Source organism: Caretta caretta, chromosome 24 (assembly GCF_965140235.1).
Source record: "Caretta caretta isolate rCarCar2 chromosome 24, rCarCar1.hap1, whole genome shotgun sequence".
NCBI lineage: Eukaryota > Metazoa > Chordata > Testudines > Cheloniidae > Caretta > Caretta caretta.
The window spans coordinates 19,622,590-19,642,271 of NC_134229.1; the positions used below are offsets into that span (position 1 = coordinate 19,622,590).

At 59.8% G+C, this 19,682-nt stretch overlaps 2 protein-coding genes across 2 annotated transcripts; both read left to right on the forward strand.

The window, feature by feature from the left end:
- Positions 1–331: 331 nt before the first annotated feature.
- On the forward strand, positions 332–6,219 carry TOMM40 (translocase of outer mitochondrial membrane 40). The gene is made up of 10 exons (XM_048828524.2): positions 332–482; positions 1,371–1,581; positions 1,861–1,928; positions 2,826–2,918; positions 3,178–3,279; positions 4,623–4,728; positions 4,945–5,067; positions 5,265–5,341; positions 5,761–5,863; positions 5,948–6,219. Exons 2-10 carry the CDS (start codon positions 1,380–1,382, stop codon positions 6,085–6,087), a joined length of 1,014 nt encoding a protein of 337 aa, XP_048684481.1. The 5' UTR covers positions 332–482; positions 1,371–1,379; the 3' UTR covers positions 6,088–6,219.
- A 1,867-nt stretch (positions 6,220–8,086) lies between these two features.
- LOC125625882 (uncharacterized) lies at positions 8,087–17,058 on the forward strand. The gene is made up of 5 exons (XM_048828466.2): positions 8,087–9,509; positions 11,542–11,662; positions 14,833–14,896; positions 15,624–15,771; positions 16,256–17,058. Exons 3-5 carry the CDS (start codon positions 14,854–14,856, stop codon positions 16,776–16,778), a joined length of 714 nt encoding a protein of 237 aa, XP_048684423.2. The 5' UTR covers positions 8,087–9,509; positions 11,542–11,662; positions 14,833–14,853; the 3' UTR covers positions 16,779–17,058.
- The last annotated feature ends 2,624 nt before the right edge of the window (positions 17,059–19,682 follow it).

The following is a 19,682-nucleotide window of genomic DNA, read 5'->3' on the forward strand; positions in this document are numbered from 1 at the left end:
GCCAACGGGAAGGCGGCATGGGAAAGGGGCGAGGCACGGTGACACAGTGGCCAATAGATGTGGTATCGCGGAGAGAGGCGGGTCATACGCAGGTCTGTCCAATAGCGATGGCTCATAAGGGCGGGGTCCGTGGAGACTCTACCCAATGACGATCCGCCATACGCCGGAACAGGCGGGACATGGAGGGGCAACAGCCCATGAGGTCAGGGAACCCCGGAAGTAGGCGGAGCTTTCTCTACCCTTAGCCAATGGATATACGCGATAGAGGCGGAAGGGGCGGAGTCTAGGTCGGCGCTGGCCAATGGCAGCGTGGAGGGGGCGGAGCTGAGGCTGCGGTGCAGGCGGGTTCGGGTGTCTCCCGGCTCCGGCTGCCGCTGCTGCTGCCGCCGCCGCCTCGTGAGTCTGGGGCCAGGTGGGACTGGCGGGTATCGGGACAGGCGGGCGCTGGAGGGGCGGTGGCGCGATAGGTGGCCCCCGGGAAGGTACCGGCGGGGGATCGGGGCGGGGGGGTCGGTGAGGGGGTTGGGGGGGATCGGGACGGGGCGGGGGGGTCGGTGGGGGGTGTGGGGGGATCGGGACGGGGCGGGGGGATCGGTGGGGGTGTGTGGCGGGGGTCGGGGCGGGGGGGTCGGTGGGGGACTGTGGGGGGAGATCGGGACGGGGCGGGGGGGTCGGTGGGGGTGTGGGGGCGTCGGGTGTGTGTGTGGGGGGGGGTCGGGGCGGGGGGGTCGGTGGGGGACTGTGGGGGGGATCGGGGTGGGGGTCGATGGGTGTTTGTGTGGGGGGGCGGTATCAGGGGCATGGGGACGGGTGGGATTGAGGGGTGCTGGGCTGGTGGGGTCACTGTTGAGGCAGGTGGACCCTGGCAGTGGCAGGTGTCTGGGGGGGCAGGTAGCTCTTGGAGTACACGAGGGGGTATCAGAAGGGATGGGTTGTTAGTGGGGTAGATACCCCCATCAGGGGAATTGGGGTGTTGTAATAGTCAGACCCCACTCGGGGTAGGGTGCATTAAGTGAGCTGTGGGGAGCCAGTGTCAAGAGGGGCATTGTGGCAGATGTACTTGGAGCTTGTTGGTATTGCAGGCAGGTGGATCCTGTTGTGGGGGGGGTTATTGAGGTTGTCGGACTCAGGAGGGAGTATTGGAGGGTGGGGGTCACTGGAGGACGGGGGGACAGATGGACCTGGGGATATTTGGGGTCTGTTGGAGACCAGTATCAGGGCAGCCTGTGGGAGGTATCAGTGTGGGGTGCATATCCTGGATAGATGGGGTGGTATGGATTGTGGGATATTCAAGGCATGGGGGGTATGTTGGGAGGTATCTGGAGCCGCTCACCCCTTCTCAACACTGCTATCTGTTCTGCTCTCCACAGCCCCCCACCATGGGTAACGTCCTGGCTGCCAGCTCCCCCACACCCTCCCCCACCATGCCGAGTCCTGGCTCTGGGCTGGTGTCAGTGCCGCCTGGCTTCACCATGCCCCCCGTCAGTGGGCTGGGCCCCCCTGCGCAGGAGCGGCTGGAGGAGAAGGGGGATCGGCTGCCCAATCCTGGCACCTTTGAGGAATGTCACCGCAAGTGCAAAGGTGAAAGCCTAGCACCCACTGTCCATACACCCCCCCCCCCCACCTCAGTCCTGGCACCTTCAAAGAATGTCACCCCCAGTGCAGAGGTTGGGAGCACAGCAAGGGGGAACCTCAGTACACAGCCAGGTGGACAGGTCCCTGGGGGAGCGGGGTACCAGGCTGGACAGCCCAGGGGTCTGATTGGGGGAATGGAGTTACCAACAGGCTGGAGGGGCCCATGGGGTGAACGCATGCTGGGCTGGATGGGCTCAGTGCTGACTGTTGCTGTCTCTTCCCCAGAATTGTTCCCTATCCAGATGGAGGGTGTGAAACTGACAGTGAATAAAGGTCTTAGCAACCATTTCCAGGTAAGGGCTATGCCCTCTGGTGAGGCAGGGTTCGGGGTGGAGTGGGGTGAGGCTGTAGCCCAGGAGGAATGTGGGGGCTGAGCAGGCTGGGCAGAGACATGCCTGCCGGGGGGTGGGGGGGCGTGTGTGCAGATTGAGGGCAGCTGGCTTCAGCAGTGTTACTGAGCATTTTCTACAAGCCAAGCAGTAAATGTGGTGGGGGCACGTGACCCTGAACCTCCTGATCCCATGTGTCGCGTATGGGGCTGGGTGAGGCTGTGGGTTGGTGCTTTCTGTCTGAAATACTTATCTGACGCCCATCACCACTGTATCTGACTCTTTGCAGTCTAATGCATTCATCCCTATGCTTCCTGGGACGCAGGCAAGGTGACTGTCCACATGTGAGATGGGAGCCAAGGCCCAGAGAGATGCAGTCACTTTAGGGACCGGGACCTGGACCTGGGTCTCCCATGCCAGTGCCCCTGGGTTGCCCTTCCCCTCTTGCTGCGGGCATAGAACCATGTGGCTAGAAGGGACTGCAAGGGTCGTCTCGTGTAGGGGTTCTCAACTTTTCTGTTTCTGAGGCCCCCCCAACAGGCTATAAAAATTCCATGGCCTGTCTGTGCCACAACTGGTTTTCTGCATATAAAAGTCAGGGCCAGTGTTGGGGGTAACAAGCAGTGCAGTTGTCCTGGGTCCCAAGCCACAGGGGGCCCCGTGCAGCCAAATTGCTCAGGCTTTGGCTTCAGCCCCGGGCCTCAACAAGTCTAATGCCGGCTCTGCTTGGCGGACACCCTGAAACCTGCTCGCGGCTCCCCAGTGGGCCCCAGACCCCTGGTTGAGAACCACTAGTCTAGTGCAACCCCTGCCAAGACGCAGGATTTGGTGGGCCCTGCTTACTCTGCTTGCTCTCCCCAGGTGAATCACAGCGTTGCCCTCAGCACTGTTGGCGACTCCAATTACCACTTCGGGGTCACCTACGTGGGCACCAAGCAGCTCAGCCCCACAGAGGTGAGTGCCGGGGGGGTGGACTTAGCCGGCTGGCAGCCAGCGCTGAGGAGTCACCTCTGATGGTGGGAGAGGGGCAGTGTGTGTTTGCGGGGAGTGTTGTTAATCTGGACATTGGGGTTGGAGCTGTCAATTCAGAAAGTGGGGAAGTTTGCGGTGAGGCAGGCTTCTCTGGGTGGGGGTGTGGCAGAGGGATGCTGTTGCCCTGATATGGGGGAGGGGATGTTACTCGGCTGGATTTCAACCCTCATGCCCCTTTCAGGCCTTCCCGGTGCTGGTGGGCGACATGGACAACAGCGGCAGCCTCAACGCCCAGATCATCCACCAGCTCTCGACCCGGCTGCGCTCTAAGGTGGCCTTCCAGGTATGTCGTGCACTGCGGGTTCTTCTCTCAGCTCTCCCCTTCACGTGTGTTTGTGTGTGTGTGTGTGTGTGTGTGTGTGTCAGAGCATCTGTGTGTTCCCCCACCCCACCCTGTGAGTCCTTATCTCAGCCTGCTCCTTTGTGGGGTGCGCGTGTGTCAGAGCATCAATGTATTCTTTTCTCCCACCCCCTTCCCCCGCAGGTCTTTCTCTCAGTCCTCTCCTTTGCAGGTGGCAGGGTGGTGGGGGTGTCGGCATCTGTGTATGTCGCCCGCAAGTCCTTCTCTCAACCCTCATCCCTTTGCGGGGCGGATCAGAGCTTCTGTGTATACCCCTGTCAGAGTCCCTGCTGGGGAGGGGAGTGCAGTGTGGCTGCTCCTTCACAGTTTAAGGTAGTGGTGTTACCTGGTAAAAGGTAGCAGGGATGTCAGGGGCGGATTTAGAGTTAGTGGGGCCTTGTGCACAGCTTCATTTTCAGGGGCCCCACCTTGGGACCCAGCCAAGAAAAAGAACATTCTCTCTTCTCTCTCACCCCCCCCCCCCCATTTTTCATTCTTTTTTTATTCATCCTTTTCCTATATTATAACTAATATGAAGTACATGAAACTAGTGAGGTATCTTGGTTGGGGTTGGGGTGCAGGAGGGGTCATGGGGATTGGGCTCTGGGAGGGAGTTTGGGTGCTGAGTGCAGGCTCTGGGCAGGGGGTTGGGATGCGGAAAGGGTCGGGGGGCGGCGCGGCTCCCAAACCGACTAGCACATCCCTCTGGCAGCGGCTTCTAGGCAGGGGGGTCAGGGGGTCTCGTGCACCACTGCCCGCAGGTGCCGCCCCCGCAGCTCCCATTGGCCATAGTTCCTAGTCAATGGGAGCTGCGGAGTCAGCGCTTGGGGCAGGGGCAATGCGCAGAGACGCCCACACACACAGACCCCAGGACCACAGGGATATGCCGGCCGCTTCCAGGAGCGGCGTGGAGGGAGGGAGGCAGCGCTGTGCTGCTGCTGGCAAGTCTCTGTGCCCCTTGGGGGGAGAAGGGCAGTGGGTCTCTGTGCGCTGCCTGGGGCGGGGCCAGGGCGCAGAGCCACCTCCCCCTGCCAGGGACACGCAGAGATGTGCCAGCCGCTTCTGGGAGCGGCGTGGGGCCACCGGCCACAGAACGCAGGCAGCCTGCCTGAGCCCTGCTGCGCTGCCAGCCAGGACTCAGGGGCAGGTTGTCAGATGAGATTTGTCCTGCATTTTGGGGGCCCCAAGCCACCGCACTGTTTGTTTCATGGTAAATCTGCCTCTGGGGGATGTTTGCCTCCTGGAGGTCGCCCCAGTCTTGCCATGTCCCCACACTCTCATTCCAGACGCAGCAGTCCAAGTTCGTGAACTGGCAGGTGGATGGAGAGTATCGGGGGGAGGATTTCACGGCGGCTGTGACGCTGGGAAACCCCGACATCCTGGTGGGCTCAGGTGAAAGCCCATTCCCACCTCTGAAGCTCCTGCCCTGAAATTCCACCCTGTCTCTGAAGTCCCACACCAGCTTGACCCTAGCCTCCCCTTCTCCATTCCCAGCCCCTGCCACCTCAACTTCCGCAACCTGGCCCCTGCCTACCATCACCACTAGTCTGAACCCTGCTCCTCGTAACCCCCTGGGCCCAGCCCCAGCTGACCAGTCTCTTTTCACAGGGATCCTGGTAGCCCATTACCTGCAGAGCATCACACCCTGCCTGGCGCTGGGCGGCGAGCTGGTCTATCACCGCCGGCCAGGAGAGGAGGGCACAGTCATGTCTCTGGCTGGGAAATATACAGGTACTCAGGGAACTGGGGCAGGACACAGACAGCAGCCAGGACTTCTGGGTTATAGGCCTAGCTGCAGCAGGGGAGTGGGGTTTAATGGGTTAGAGCAGGGGGGCTAGGAGTTGAGACTCCTGGGTTCTCTTCCCTAGCTTAGGGCTTTGGTGGGGGCCCTACTCGGACACTCACCCACTCTTCCCTTCTCCTGACAGCACCTAACTGGATTGGGACCTTGACGGTGGGGCAAGCCGGGGCCCATGCAACCTACTACCATAAAGCCAATGACCAGGTATGTGGCGCTCAGAGGCCCACATTCCCTTCAGGCTCCCCCTCTGACATGAGGGCAGGGGCTTTGGCTCCCAGACTGGGAGCAAGGTGTAGGGGCAGGTGAAGTGAGTGGCGAGCTATGTATAGGAGATGTGCTGGGGTGCACACCTGAGAGCCTGGAGAGGCGAAGGAGTGGGCGGTGTCCTGCCCCAGGAACAGATATGCTGGTCCCAATTGCCTGCAAACCTGGAGGCTGCCATCCCATTGGGGAAGGCTGGGGGCTGGGTTTGGGTGGTGGGGACTGGGATTACGTTGTAAGTGGGTGGTCGGGGATAGTGTTCGGGGAGGGTGGGATCACATTGGCAGGGGTGGAAGCCGGGGGCTGGGGTCCTACCGGGCGATTGGCAGCTCTGCTCACCAGACTGACCCCGCTCCCCTCAGCTGCAGGTGGGCGTGGAGTTCGAGGCCAGCACGCGCATGCAGGACACTAGCGTCTCCTTTGGCTACCAGCTTGACTTGCCCAAGGCCAACCTGCTCTTCAAAGGTACGGCAGCCCCAGGCCGCCCTTCCCCTCTGTGCCCTGCGCCCCAGCCCCTCCCAGTGCCACTAACCCTGCTGTCTGCTGCAGGCTCTGTGGACAGTAATTGGATCGTGGGCGCGGCGTTGGAGAAGAAGCTGCTGCCGCTGCCCCTGACGCTGGCCATGGGGGCCTTCCTGAACCACCGCAAGAACAAGTTCCAGTGTGGCTTCGGCCTCACCATTGGCTAGAGCCCTCTCCTCCTCTTCCACCAGCCCTCCCCCACCCCAATTCCAGTGTCCCCCAGCCCAGACTGCCATGCGGTTTGAGCTGCCCTGGGACCCTTTGCCCCACCCATCCACGCTGGTGCTGCCCAGTTAAGCCCTGGAGTGCGGGGCTCCAGCCCCTTCACTGCCCCGAGCAGGCTGCTCCCCAGAGGGCCACTGCGGGTGCCATGGGGTAGGTCCTGACAGAGCCCAGGGGTCTGATCCCCAGGGCGAGCCCCTTAGCATGGCGGCTCTCGCACTGTCACATTTGGGTTCCAGTCACTTCGTCTGCCCCTCAGGACAGGTCACTGGGGGCTGCTCAGCCCCAGACACAAGGTTTGACACTCTGTCCCCAGGGGCTGCTGGAAAATGGAGAGCTGGCTGGTGCAGGGTCAGTGGCTGCTGGGCCCCTCAGGAGGTGTCTGGCCTGCCCCCTGCCTCTCTTGGCCGCTATATCCTAGCAGCCCCTGAGGGGGGGTGGAGGTGTGACCCTCCCTGCTTCCGGGAGGGGACCTAGTGTCCCCTCTATTCGCATGGCTTGGATTTGGGGCTGGGGGCTGTCCTGGGGCACCAGGTAGGGAGGGTGAGTGGAAACCCAGTGACAGGATAACCCCCCACCAAGGGTGTAAAATGCCCTCTTCAGCCTGATACCCTGTGCTGACATTCTTCCTCACCAGGGGGCACTGTGACATCAGGAACTGTCCTACTTCTGGTGCAATGGGAGAAGGACTGGCTCCGTCCTGGGGGTGGGGTCGCTTGGCCTGATGCACTGAGGGGGGATCGGGGCTTGGTGGATCCCCTCAGGAATGGATTGTCCCAGCTGGTGGGGGTGCACTGACCCTGCAACTGTCTGCCAGGAGGGGCTGGATCCCTCACCAAACCCCCCACATCTCTGTGCAGCTGTGGGGAGATTCTCTCTCTCTCTCTCTCTTTCTGCACCAATTACACCCCCTCCCTTCGTGCCCTTGGATCGCTGGGGTACCAGTGGCTTTGCAGCCTCATACCTCACACCCCAGAAAGCTGTGGGGCAGACTCTACCCCTGGGGTGATGGGGCCACAACCTCTCTGGCTGCTGCACCCTAGCTCCCCTGTTCAGGCCTCCCCGGCCCTTCCCCTCCCAGCCTACACTGATCCGAAGAGCCACAAGGGACCTATTGAGCGCTCTCTGCACCCACTACGGATTGGGGGTCTGTCTGTGCGCACACACACAGCCCCGCCCCAGCAGGAGGAGCAGCAGTTTGGGGGGCCCTGCTTGCATCCCATCCCCACCCAGCAGCACTGTGAGGAAGACCAGCGCTTTGAGGGAGGGGTCCTGTCAGCCCCCGAGCAGCACCTGGAGGAGCAGTGGATTGGGGGGGGGGAGAATCCCCAGCAGCCCCCCCCCCCAGCAGCACCAGGAGGAGCAGCGGATGGGGGGTCCCCCCAGCAGCACTAGGAGGAGCAGCGGACTGGGGGATCCCCAGCAACCCCCTCCCCTCCCAGCAGCACCTGGAGGAGCAACGGTTTGGGGGGTCCCAGCAGCCCCTGGAGGAGTGGTGGATTGGGGGTTCCTCCGCCCCGCCGTTAGAGACTCTGCGTGTAAATCATGTTTATAAGTTATGGGAACTGAAGGATCTTTTACAGAGACCCTCAAAACACCTCCCCTCCCCCCATGATGTTGGAAATGTCCTGTCTGAATAAACCCCCCAGCACTGGGCACCGTCCTCGGCTGCTTCTGTCTCACGAAGGGGGCGGTGAAGCACCGCTGGAGACCTCTCCCTCCCGTGGGGGTGGGGTTGCTGAGTATGAGCCCCCGAAACCCCTTGGGAAATGGGTCTGAGGAGGAGCAGAGAGTGGATCTGTCAATCCGTAGAGCTGAGGGGGAAGTGGGGATGGGACAGGGGGTGATAAAGAGAGCCTGGGTTGCGGGGAGCCTAATCAGGGAGTGTGAAGGGGGAGGGTGGGGGAGGAGGGGAGATTGAGATCTGAGGGGGTGGTAGTTGGAGAGGAAGCTCAAGGGGTGGGGACCAGCTCCAGTGTCCTCTTTGGAGGCCCAAAGGCTGGCATTTCTGGCCCCAGTGCCCCACGGCAGGGATCCTTGTGGAAACCTGTCTGGGAGCGCACATACCCTGGCATCAATGGGACTGATACTGGCCACCATGTCCAATTCTGGTGCTCATGCTGCCCATAGGGTGGGGCTGAAGCAGTGAGGGGTTGGAGAAGAGCCCCCCCGAACAAGCTGAGAGCTAGGCCAGCAGCCCCCAGCGAGGGGCTGTGGAGTTCTGCAAGGAGAAGGCTGGGCTAGAATCGAGGCGAGGCCAGGGGTTTGGCCAGCAGAAGGCTGTCCAGGCTCGCTGGCAGGGCGAGGGCCTGGAGCTGGGAGAGAAAGGCTAGAGCAATTCACCCTTGCACGGATTCACCGGGGTTGGGGGATTCTCCTGAATCCAGATGGGAGCAGTGTGTGAGCGTGAGCCCCGTGGGGTTGGCCAGGTGCTGGCGTTGCTGGGCGGGAAGCACCCTGCCTGGGTTATGCAGGGGTTCTCGTGCTGGCAGGTCAATGCGCCTGTTTGGATTGGCTGTGTGGCAATAGGGCTGGTGCACAGGAATGTGGAGAGCAGAGGGTTTGTGTGATGGGACCGTGCACCCCAGTGGTGGGGCTGGGAGGTGTTCTTGGCAGGGCGAGCTATTCACCTGTTGCTAGTGAACGAAAAGCACTGACCCTTGGCTCCGTTGGGGCAGGTAAGAGCCACCCTCCAGCAAGGGTCACGTGCTGCCATTTGGGATTGAGCCCTGGGTTTGTATCAGCCATGTCTGTCCCGAGGCCAGGCTGCTCCATAGCACGGGGCTTTCTCACCATCTCCTGGGGCTAGCACAGTTCTGCATTGACCAGACATTGTCCCTGAGAGGGGAAGGGAAGGAGCCTGATGGGTTGGATGGGTGGTGTAGACAATCAGACAGTGCTAGGAATGGAGCGGTGCACAGGATAAGGTGGAGTCTGGTGATGGGGGATTGAACCACATGGAGACCAGGGCCCCTGCAGCCTGGGGTCCCTGCACAATGGGCTCAGGAGCAGGATTTTATTACAAGGAATTTTTTAAAATTTATTTAATCAAACCCCTTTTCCTGGCATGAGGTGTTCAGACTCCCCCACCCAGCTGTTGGAGTGAATGATAGGGGTGCTGCAGTCCTCCTACCACAGGAATGGTACCACCTTAGCACAGGGATTAGGGACAGGTTGCTGCAGGCAGCAGAGATTCACCCTCTTCTCCCTCCAGAATTGTGCAAGGAGTGGTGCTCCTGGAGCCGTGTAGAGACGCCATCAGAATGGTGAGGAAGGCTGTGCTGCTGCCTTGAACTTCCAGGACCCCGGTTTCCAGGCCCCCTCTCCCAAGTCCTGGCACGTCCTGCCAGTAGCTCTCGGCAGCCGGGTAAGTGGCAGCACAAGGGCAGGGCTTTGGTGTACAGTCATTCCCAAGACCTGCCCTGGTGCTCCGATTGCATCTACCCCCACAGGCTTCCAACTCCCCTTCCTGTCACAAAGTGAGACTGTGGCCTGTCCCCACCCCAGAATTGGGAGCAGAGGGGCATGGAGGCGGAGGCATGGTGTGTGAGCGGATGGCCCTGACCAACGTCAGGCCTGATTGGTGGTCACCCCAAGAGCCCCTCCACACACTCTCCTGCAAATGCCAGTGTCTGACCACTCACCAGCTTTGGAAGGGCCCCTGCTGTCAGGGAGCAGTCAGGCTCGGGGTACAGAGCAGCCTGGGAGCTACACAGCCCTGCCGGGCCCTGCAGCGACGACAAGTCACTCAAGGCAGGACTTCCGCAGCAGGACTAGGTTGAATGGGCGTTACGACTTTTTACTGGGCTGTCCCACAGGGCCTGAGGTCTGGCCAGACTTTTCAAAGGGCTCTCTTAGCACGTTGGGTGCTGCACACCTAAAATCCAGCCTTTTGCACAGCAAAATGTGGGAATTCCCAGCTGTCGCGGCCAGAAAGGACTGGCTAACCCAGGCTGCAGAACTCCCACCCTGCAGGTTTCAGAGTAGCAGCCGTGTTAGTCTGTATCCACAGAAAGAAAAGGAATACTTGTGGCACTTTAGAGACTAACAAATTTATTTGAGCATGACCTTTCGTGAGCTTCAGCTCACTTCATCGGATGCATGCCATGGAAAATACAGTGGAGAGATTTATATACACAGAGAACATGAAACAATGGGTGTTACCATACACGCTGTAACAAAAGAAAAGGAGTACTTGTGGCACCTTAGAGACTAACTAAGGTGCCACAAGTACTCCTTTTCTTTTTTGCGAATACAGGCTAACATGGCTGTTACTCTGAAAGCTGTAACAAAAGCTATGGGGTAAGGTGAGCTATTACCAGCAGGAGAGCTGGGGGGTGTGTGTGTGAGGGGGGAACCTTTTGTAGTGATAATCAAGATGGGCCATTTCCAGCCATTGACAAGAACATGTGAGGAATGGGGTGGGGTGGGGCGGAATAAACATGGGGAAATACTTTTACTTTGTGTAATGACCCATCCACTCCTGTCTTTATTCAAGCCTAAGTTAATTGTATCCAGTTTGCAAATTAATTCCAATTCAGCAGTCTCTCGTTGGAGTCTGGTTTTGAAGTTTTGTTGTTGAAGAATTGCCACTTCTAGGTCTGTAATCGAGTGACCAAAGAGAATGAAGTGTTCTCCAACTGGTTTTTGAATGTTATAATTCTTGACGTCTGATTTGTGTCCATTTATTCTTCTATTCCCTACCATCATAGGTTAGGCCCTACCATCATAGGGCCTAATCACATCAGCCACACTATCAGAGGGTCGTTCACCTGCACATCTACCAATGTGATATGTGCCAGCAATGCCCCTCTGCCATGTACACTGGTCAAACTGGACAGTCTCTACGTAAAAGAATAAATGGACACAAATCAGACGTCAAGAATTATAACATTCAAAAACTGAGCCAGTATCAAAAGCTTTGCTAAAGGCAATTCTTCAACAACAAAACTTCAAAACCAGACTCCGAGAGACTGCTGAATTGGAATTAATTTGCAAACTGGATACAATTAACTTAGGCTTGAATAAAGACAGGGGGTGGATGGGTCATTACACAAAGTAAAACTATTTCCCCATGTTTATTCCGCCCCACCCCGTTCCTCACACGTTCTTGTCAACTGCTGGAAATGGCCCACCTTGATTATCACTACAAAAGGTTCCCCCCCACACCCGCCCCCCCAGCTCTCCTACTGGTAATAGGTCACCTTACTTGATCGCTCTTGTTACAGTGTGTATGGTAACACCCATTGTTTAATGTTCTCTGTGTATATAAATATCCCCACTGTATTTTCCATTGCATGCTTCTGATGAAGTGAGCTGAAGCTCACAAAAGCTTATGCTCAAATAAATTTGTTAGTCTCTAAGGTGCCACAAGTCCTCCTTTTCTTCTCGCCCTGCAGCTGCTCTTGCAGCCAGCTCAGTGACTGGCACCCCCTCACCATTTTAAAGACGCCAAGTACTGGAGAAGTGAAGCCAGGACCCAGCTAGCCTGGCCACAAGAGCCGCCAGTGCCAGAGAAGGGTGAGAGCCCTGCAAGCACTATGTGGGATACTCAGCCCCCAGTGCAGGTGTCATCCTGACCCCACTAGAAATTGGCTTGACCCTGGAATCAGGCAGATCTATATTCCTGTCGAAATGAAGGCACTAGCCTAACTCTGGCCAGCCCATCCATCTGGGGAGCATGCCAAGCTTTTGGCCTCAATCACATCCTCTGGCAATGAGTTCCACAGTGAAACTATGAGAAGACACTTTTCCATTCCCCCCCCCGCCCCCGCCGCCCCCTCTGGTCCATCTGTCCTAAGAGCAGCCAGATCGGGTCAGAGCAAAGGTCCATCTAGTCTAGTGTCCTGTCTGCCGACAGTGGCCAGTGCCAGGTGCCCCAGAGGGAGTGAACAGAACCAGGAATCGCCAAGTGATCATCCCACCGCCCATTTCCAGCTCCTGGCAAACAGAGGCTGGGGACACCATCCCTGCCCATCCTCGCTAATAGCCATTGATGGACCTGTCCTCCATGAGCTTATCTAGTTCTTTTTTGAACCCTGTTTGCTTAAATTACAGCCAAGGGGCCTGGCCCTCGGCCCAAGCCCCTCACAGCGGCAGGCAAAGCCACAGCTGGGCCTGGTACCACGCTAGGCTGAGCTGCCTTTGTACAAAGTGCAGCTGGGCTGTCTGGCACAGACAGGAAGGCCAAGGAGGCAGCAGGTGGGAGTACCTCTGGGAGGGGTGCAGAAACATGCTGACAGGAGAGCAGTCACCCCACGTGTCGGCCAGGAACCACATCCCGTCGCCGGTTGTGTAACCAGCCAGCCTTGCTCCTCTTGGCGGAGCCGGGAAAGGGAAGTGAGAGGGGCACAGGACAGCTGTGCAGCCCGCCCCCTCCCCATGTCTGTCTCTCTCCTTGTACTGCTGGGTTGGCTCAGCTCCCCAGAGCCAGTCGCATCACAGGTCGGCATTGCTCCTCCCTGCTGCTGCCAGCACTTTGACCCACTGAGCTGAGAGAATATAGCCCAGCTGTGACTCCCCGTGACCTGAGTGGGAGGTGCGGGGAGGTTACTGGCGGGTAAAGCCCTGTATCTCTGCTCCAGGCTGGGGATGGAACGTGCTGAGCCCTTATTGTGAGTGGCTGGGCCCCGGCCCCACTGGGGTCACTGAGTGAGACTCAGCGCTGGGTCAGACAGTTTGTGATAAGCCAGGGCCAGTGCTGTGGCCGGAGAGGGGTGGCCAGGGCTGATGGGGGCAAGGAGGAGACACTTGTACCAGGGCCCTGAGCTTGGGGGACTCCAACCTGTCTGCAATTGAGTGAAATGGTGGGGCCTCAGCCCACACACTGTGCATGGCCAGACTGTGACACAGGCCAGGAAGATCAAGCCATTCCTGCTCCTTCGTGCCTCGATGCTGCCATAGAGTCATAGCCTTGGCACTGCGCTGGCCCCTCCTGTGAACTGGCTGAGCTGGGCCCAGTGGACTCTGGCCAGGCCAGGCTGTTTCAGTGCCACATTGGAGGGTGATGTGGATGGGCCCAGAGGAAACCAAAGGACACTGTGATAAGGTTCCCCCGGTGGGGTGAGGGTGGAGTGAGGAAGGAGAGGGAAGGGGAGCGGTGGTGAGCTGGCTGGGGTGGGAGGGGGATATCAGGGCATGACAAGCCAATGGGAAAGGCTAGGAGTCTGCCCCCAATGTGTGACGATTCTTCTCCCCCGCTCCGCCCCCATGCAACCCTGAGACCAGCTGATGGAATGTAGTGGTTACTGCGGGGGGGTTGGGAGCCAGGACTCCTGGGTTCTCAGCCTGGCTCTGGGCTGGGAGTGGGGACCAGTGGGTTTAAGCATGATGGTACTTTAAGATCTGTCATTCCCATTCTCTCTGGATGGACATTTGACCTCAGTAGAGCTGGGCCAGTTTACACCAGTAGAGAATCTGGCCCAGGATGAATTGGCTGGGGGCAGCTGCTCTACTCCCACAGCCAGGCTAGGCTCAGTCTGGGAGCAGGACGGAGCTCCAAGGATGTCGCCCTGGATTACAAACCTAGCAAAGATATGCCCCACGCCTTAGCACTCTCCTCTGACTGACTGCCCCTGCAGCCCTGTGCCAGGAGGGATGGTGTCACTGGGGCTGGCCAGGCCTTGAGAGGAGATAAGAGGGAATTCTCTGTGGTTATTGCCTGTCCCTGGGTTATAAATACCAGGAGCAGTGCGGCAGGAGGGCCTACTGGAGAAGACAGAGACCTATCAGCTGGCAGAGCAAGGTAAGGCCAGCCACAGCTTGGAGAGGGAATAAGCAGCTTGTCTGCTTGGTGCAGGTCTCATGGAGTCGCTGCTGGACTCAGGCAGGATATAAATGCTGTTGGTTTGTGCAGAGAACGGCTCCTGGTGGTGGGGTGGGTCCTTCCAACCTCAAGCTGGGGCTCAGGCTGGCCGGGCAGAGCCACCCTGTTCTTCAGCACGGGCAATACAAGGGGCTGCAGATCCCAAACTGCTCAGCCCTGGCATGCTATGGGCCCTTCTGAAACGCCGGACGCTTATTTTGGTGCCTAATCGGGGGCTGTGTTTCTGGGCATCCTGGTGTCTGAGTGTCCAGTTCACCACGCACTGTTGTTTGCATCAGGGCAGAATGCTGCCATCCCAGGTCACATCATTTTGCCCTTTGCACAGGTGTAAACGGATTTGATTTTAACATACCCCCCATATGTCAAAACACAGTAGTGCCAAGGCAAGCCCCAGCGAAGAGAGAGCTGCTTTCACCCCCAGGCAGGGGGGTTGGTTCCCTCTGGGTCCTTGTAACCCCAGATTTACAAGGAGCTGCTGGGTGGGAGAAGGCCCCTGGAAAGATTTTAAAGCAACACTTTTGAAAGACCCCCCCTCCCCCCGCCAGTGTCTAAACCCAACTACAATCAATTAACCCCCCAATGATTCTAATCAAGGCTGCACAGCTTTCGGTTCAATTATGAACTGCCCACCAGCCCCCTGGGACTGACTGTTCCCCCTCCTGCCAGAGCCTGGGGTCTGCAGCCAGGGGTTCCTCGCAATTGTCTCCAGCACTGGACTAGGATGGCAGAAAAAGCTCGTGACCTGGTGACACGGGGGACAGTGCGAGGATTAATGCATGACAAGAGGTGCTGGTGGCAGGGCCTAAGAACCCCCATCCCAGTCTGCTCCCGCTCTGCTCTAAGCCTCTTTCCTCCATCGCACCAGGGTGTCAGGGAAGCTCCCAGCATGAAGCTTTTCACCCTCATCCTGACGCTGGCTATCCTGGCAGGTGAGTGCATCTTGGTGCAGGCCTGCCCCTGCCCCACTGGGGAAGCCCCATGAGGGATCCTCTGCCTGGGACCCTACACTTAGGTGCACAGCGGCCTCGAGGCCACAGACACACCTAGAACACACATGCACGCAGGTAGAGAATTGGCAGCGTTACAAGGGGGAGCTGAGACTTGTGGTAAATACGCTGGGCTGGGGCTCAGGACTTCTTGGTTCAGTTCCCTGCTCTGCTGCAGATTCCCTGGGTAGCCCTGGAGATGCCCCTGAATCTCTCTGGACCTCAGCTCCCATCTGTAAAATATGGAGACTAATCCTGCCTTTCTCTGTTAGGGCAGCTCTTCAGGGCAGGGGCCGTCTCTCACTGTGTGTGTGTTCAGCATCCGGCAGTGGGAAGCCCGAGGCTTGGTTGGGGTCGGGGCAGCATCCGGCACAGTGGGAAACCCCAGGCTTGGTTGGGGTCTGGGCAGTGCCTGGCACAGTGGGGGCTCCTTATTTCCAATTTAGGAACCTGAAAATTTCCTAAAGTGACTCTCCTAAAGCCACACAGGGAGTCGATTGCAGAGCCTGGCATTGGCCCCAGGAATCCCGAGCCCCAGGCCAGAGTTGTAACACCAGCCCCTCCTTCCAGAGAAAGGGAGCTCTGTCGAGTCCCTTCGCTGAGTCTCTCCAGGGCGGGGTCTGCGGCCTCTAGTGACGGGGTCTTGCTGGGGATTTCTGTCACCCCACAGGCAGCCAGGCCTCTCTCCTCAGCGATGAGCCCACACCAAGGCTGGAGCAGGTCCGCAAAGGCTTCTGGGAGTATGTGGCCAAAGCCACCAGTTCCACCGAGAAAACCATGGAACTGATCCGTAAATCTGAGCTGGGCCAGGAGATCAAGTGAGAAACTGGCACTGATTGTGGGGCGGGGGCCCTACCTTGAGGGCTGGGAGCCTCCCATCCTCCCCATGGACCCAGAGCGGATGGGGGAGGTTAGTTGCCCCTTGACTGCAGCCCCCACACCTTGGCTTCTGGGCTCAGCAAACCCCTGGCCCTCACCGGGATCGAGCCTGGCTAGGAGACCCCCAGGGCACTGGGTATTCAGCTGCTCTGCTCTCTGAGTCAGAACTGAGCCCATGTCCAGGATGACAGGGCCCCGTATCCCATGTCCCCACCCGGCAACTCCTCTGAGCCAGCCAGGCCCCCCTGCCTGGGGCCGGATCGGACCCAGAGCCCCATAGAGGGGAAGGGCCCCGTGTCTCATTCCCCACCCCTCTGAGCCAGCCAGGCCCCCCCCGCCTGGGGCCGGATTGGACCCGGAGCCCCCTAGCAGCAGAGGCCCCACACCCCCATTCCCTTCTCATCTGCTCACCCGTCCCCACAGCAGCTGCATCAGCCACAGCCTGGCGGCTGCCAACACCTATGGCACAGAGCTGCAGAAGCAGCTGCCCCTTGAGGCCCAGGAGCTGGCGGCCAAGCCGAGCAAGGGCACAGAGCAGCTGGTGCAGAAGATTGCAGGGGAGCTGCAGCAGAAGGGGCAGTGGAGCGTGGAGGACTTGCAGGCTGGGCCGGCGCCCTACGCCGAGGGGCTGCTGGAGCAGGCAGAGCAGCGTGCTGAGACCCTGCACCACAGCGTGGCGGCTGGCACCCAGGAGCTGAGCGAGCGGCTGCAGCAGAGCGTGGAGAAGCTGCGAAGCCAGCTGGGTCCCTTCGCCCAGGAGCTGAGCGAGCGGCTGCAGCAGCCCGTGCAGGAGTTCCAGCAGGGGCTGGAGCCCTACCTGCAGAAGCTGCAGGGGAGCCTGAGCCATGACATGCAGCACGTCCGTCGCAACCTGCACCCCTACGCCGAGGACCTGCAGGGGCGGCTGGGCTCCCTCTGGGCCTCCTTCCTGCAGCACTTCCAGTGAGGGGCCTGCGCTGGTGGGGAGAGGGGAACCCAGAGCCGGGCGGGCGGGCAGGCCGGGGGTGAGACACCGACCCCATCCATCCATGGAGCCCATGGGACTGGGGGATGGGAGCACAGACTCCATCCATGCACGGAGCCTTCAGGGGTCACAGGTGCTCGAGTGGGGACAACCTCTTCTCTAAGGGCCTCTGACATGCCCAGGTTCCCCATCCCATCACCCCTAGTCGCTCCCTGTGTCTGCAACAACCTCCCAGGGGCTCAATAAACCACCTGCTAATTAATCACCCTGTGCACTGCTGCTGCCTCCCTGGGGGAGGGGAGCAGCCTTTATAACCCCGCTCGCTGCCCCGTGGGGCTGGGGTCGTGCAGCCCCGGTCAGTGAGGGAGAACAGGCTCTTAGCCAAGCCACGCGTGGGGTGCAAGCCAGGGGGATGATCATGGGCATGTGATGGGGACATAGGGCCGTCTCCTGGGCGGGGGGCCTTTCCCCATCGAAACTCTCCCCTTAAACCTTTCTCCTAGAGCTTGCTCTATCCCTGCGCTGCTGTGACCTCCCGATAAACAGCTCTGGCCAGTGTTACCCACAAACTTTCCTCACCATGCTGTCTGCAGCGCAGGCCCACTGGGGCTGTCACTGCCTGTGTGTGGGGCGCCCCCCGTAAGAAACCCTGCCACTGTTCTGCAGCACAGACCCCTGGCACTGCACTGGGGCCATCTCTGCCTGTACGGGGGAGGAAGTGTCTCCTACTGAGCCCCCCACATGTACACCCCAGCACTGCATTCGGGGGAGCACTCCATACTGAGCCCCCTCCCACATACAGCCCACTCTGCAACACAGACCCCCTGGCACTGCACTGGGGCTAGGGTTGCCAACTGTCTAATCACAGAAACTCAAACACCCTTGCCCTGCCCTGCCCTGGATCTGGGCTGGGGTCAAGGGGTTCGGCGTGTGGAAGGGCCGCTAGGCTGAGCCTGTGGCAGGGGGTAAGGCTGCAGGAGGGGTTGCGGGGTGCAAGCTCTGGGAGGGAGCTTTGGTGCTGGAGGGGGCTCAGGGCTGGGGGAGAGGGTTGGGGGTGCAGGGTGCAGGCTCCGAGAGGGGGCTCAGGGCTGGGGCAGGGAACTGGGGTGCAGGAGGGAGGCTGGCTGGCTGTTGGGCACATCAGACACCACAAGGTTTACCAGGGAGCAGCGGGTGCCGAGGGCTGTCTGGACCTTTATTTAAGGCACCCCGGTGACTAGGTGCTGTTGGCTGGGGTGTGCGCAGCATCCTTTTGCTGCCACAGGCAAGCGTCGGGCTACTTTGTCGTGACATTTTTTTCTTCAACTTTGCAAATCCAAGGTTAGTGGGGCAAGGGGCGAGGTTTCCCTGCGAACAGTGACTGCTCTTCTGAGGCATCTTTCGGGGCGGGGGGCCTCATTGCTGCCAGTGGCATAGGTGGGCTGGGGAGTGGGGCACAGACCTTTGTCCTCTGGGGGCACCAGCTCTGATCCAGCCCAAGGGCAGGGAACGGGACATGGGGCCTCCTCCCTCGAGGTGACGCTGGCGCCGAGCTGTTGGGAGCATGGGGGAATTGGCTGACGCGGGGGAGGGAATATGGCACCTTTCACATCCTGAGAGTGTGTCACGGAGTGTGGGGGAGTCAGGGCCCTGCACCCCGCTCTTCCTGCGATTCACCGGGACTCTTAGCCAGCCAGTAAAACGGAAGGTTTATTGGACGACAGGAACACAGTCCCAAACAGCTTGTTGGTACAACCAGGACCCCTCAGACAGGTCCTTCTGGGGGGCAGGGAGCTTAGACCCCAGCCTTGGGGCTCCCTCCGTTTCCCCAGCCAGCTTCCAACTCAAAACCCCCTCCAGCCGACTCCCCCAGCCTCCCCCCAGCTCCTCCTCCAGCCTTTGTCCAGCTTCCCGGGCAGAAGGTGTCACCTCGCCCCAACCCCCCTCCTGGCTCAGGTGACACCCCCTGCTACCCCATCCCCCATGCAGACAGTCCCAGTAAAACTCCCCTGCGACATCCCCAGGTCAATCCGTCCCACTCCCTGCTCCATCACGGAGCGCCCCTGCCAAGCCTGCCCAAGGGCAGGGGATGGAGGCTGGGGAAGGGGCGTCACAGGACGTGGCTCCTCTGTGGGACACTGCGCGGATGCCCGGCCTTGTGCCTTCACTACCCCCTTCAGTTTAAGTGCCCTCCTCCAGTTCTCCCACTATCCTCGCGACAGCCCAGACAGAGCACCAAGCGCCCTTCTTGGCCCTCTCCCCAGGACCTGAGGGAGCAGAGGGCTCCCTCCCTTGAGGCCTCTGTCGTGTCACTGGGTTGACTAGCGCTGATCCTGCCGCCTTCTTGGCCCAGTCATCCTGAGCGTCTAATTCCCTCCACCAGCCTTCTCAAGGGGGGCTAGTTAACCCTGGAGTGAGCGGAGCAAGGACTCACCTGTTCTCACACATCCTGTCACAGGGGCTACGAGGCCTTATTTTCCCTCTGAATGCCAACATCTCACCGGGGGCGGGGGGCACTTTAAAAGGGGAGGCGGTAGGGATGTTACTGAACGTGAGGGAGTGCTTGTTCTCCCAGTAGGGGTGCTGAAAGCCAGTGGGCTCCCCCCTTACCTCTGGCCGTGTCCCCTCTCCCCCGAGCTGGGGCCAGGACCAGGCTGTGGCTCCGGGAGGGGCAGGGGGCTGAAGCTGGGACCACAGCTGGGACTGGGAGCAGAGCCCTGGGTGTGCGGCCAGTGGCTGGGACCCCATGCAAAACCTGGGGGTGCTGCAGCATGCCCTGCATCCCTAGTTCCCATGCCCATGGGCCAGGGTGGTGCAGTGTAGGGGAAGATAGGGAGCGAGAGCAGTTTAGAATGTAAGCTGGGGGATGCACTGGGGTGGGGCAGTTTAATGGGGGCATGGGGTGGG

What these genes read in the sequence shown, in the direction of transcription:
- TOMM40 (XM_048828524.2), top strand. Translation starts at nt 1,380, where the DNA reads ATGGGTAACGTCCTGGCTGCCAGCTCCCCCACACCCTCCCCCACCATG. An exon ending in TCTGGCTGGGAAATATACAG is followed by an intron (nt 5,068 to 5,264) that starts GTACTCAGGGAA and finishes TTCTCCTGACAG; the next exon opens with CACCTAACTGGATTGGGACC. An exon ending in GGCCAACCTGCTCTTCAAAG is followed by an intron (nt 5,864 to 5,947) that starts GTACGGCAGCCC and finishes TGTCTGCTGCAG; the next exon opens with GCTCTGTGGACAGTAATTGG.
- LOC125625882 (XM_048828466.2), top strand. Translation starts at nt 14,854, where the DNA reads ATGAAGCTTTTCACCCTCATCCTGACGCTGGCTATCCTGGCAG. An exon ending in GACGCTGGCTATCCTGGCAG is followed by an intron (nt 14,897 to 15,623) that starts GTGAGTGCATCT and finishes GTCACCCCACAG; the next exon opens with GCAGCCAGGCCTCTCTCCTC. An exon ending in GAGCTGGGCCAGGAGATCAA is followed by an intron (nt 15,772 to 16,255) that starts GTGAGAAACTGG and finishes CCGTCCCCACAG; the next exon opens with CAGCTGCATCAGCCACAGCC.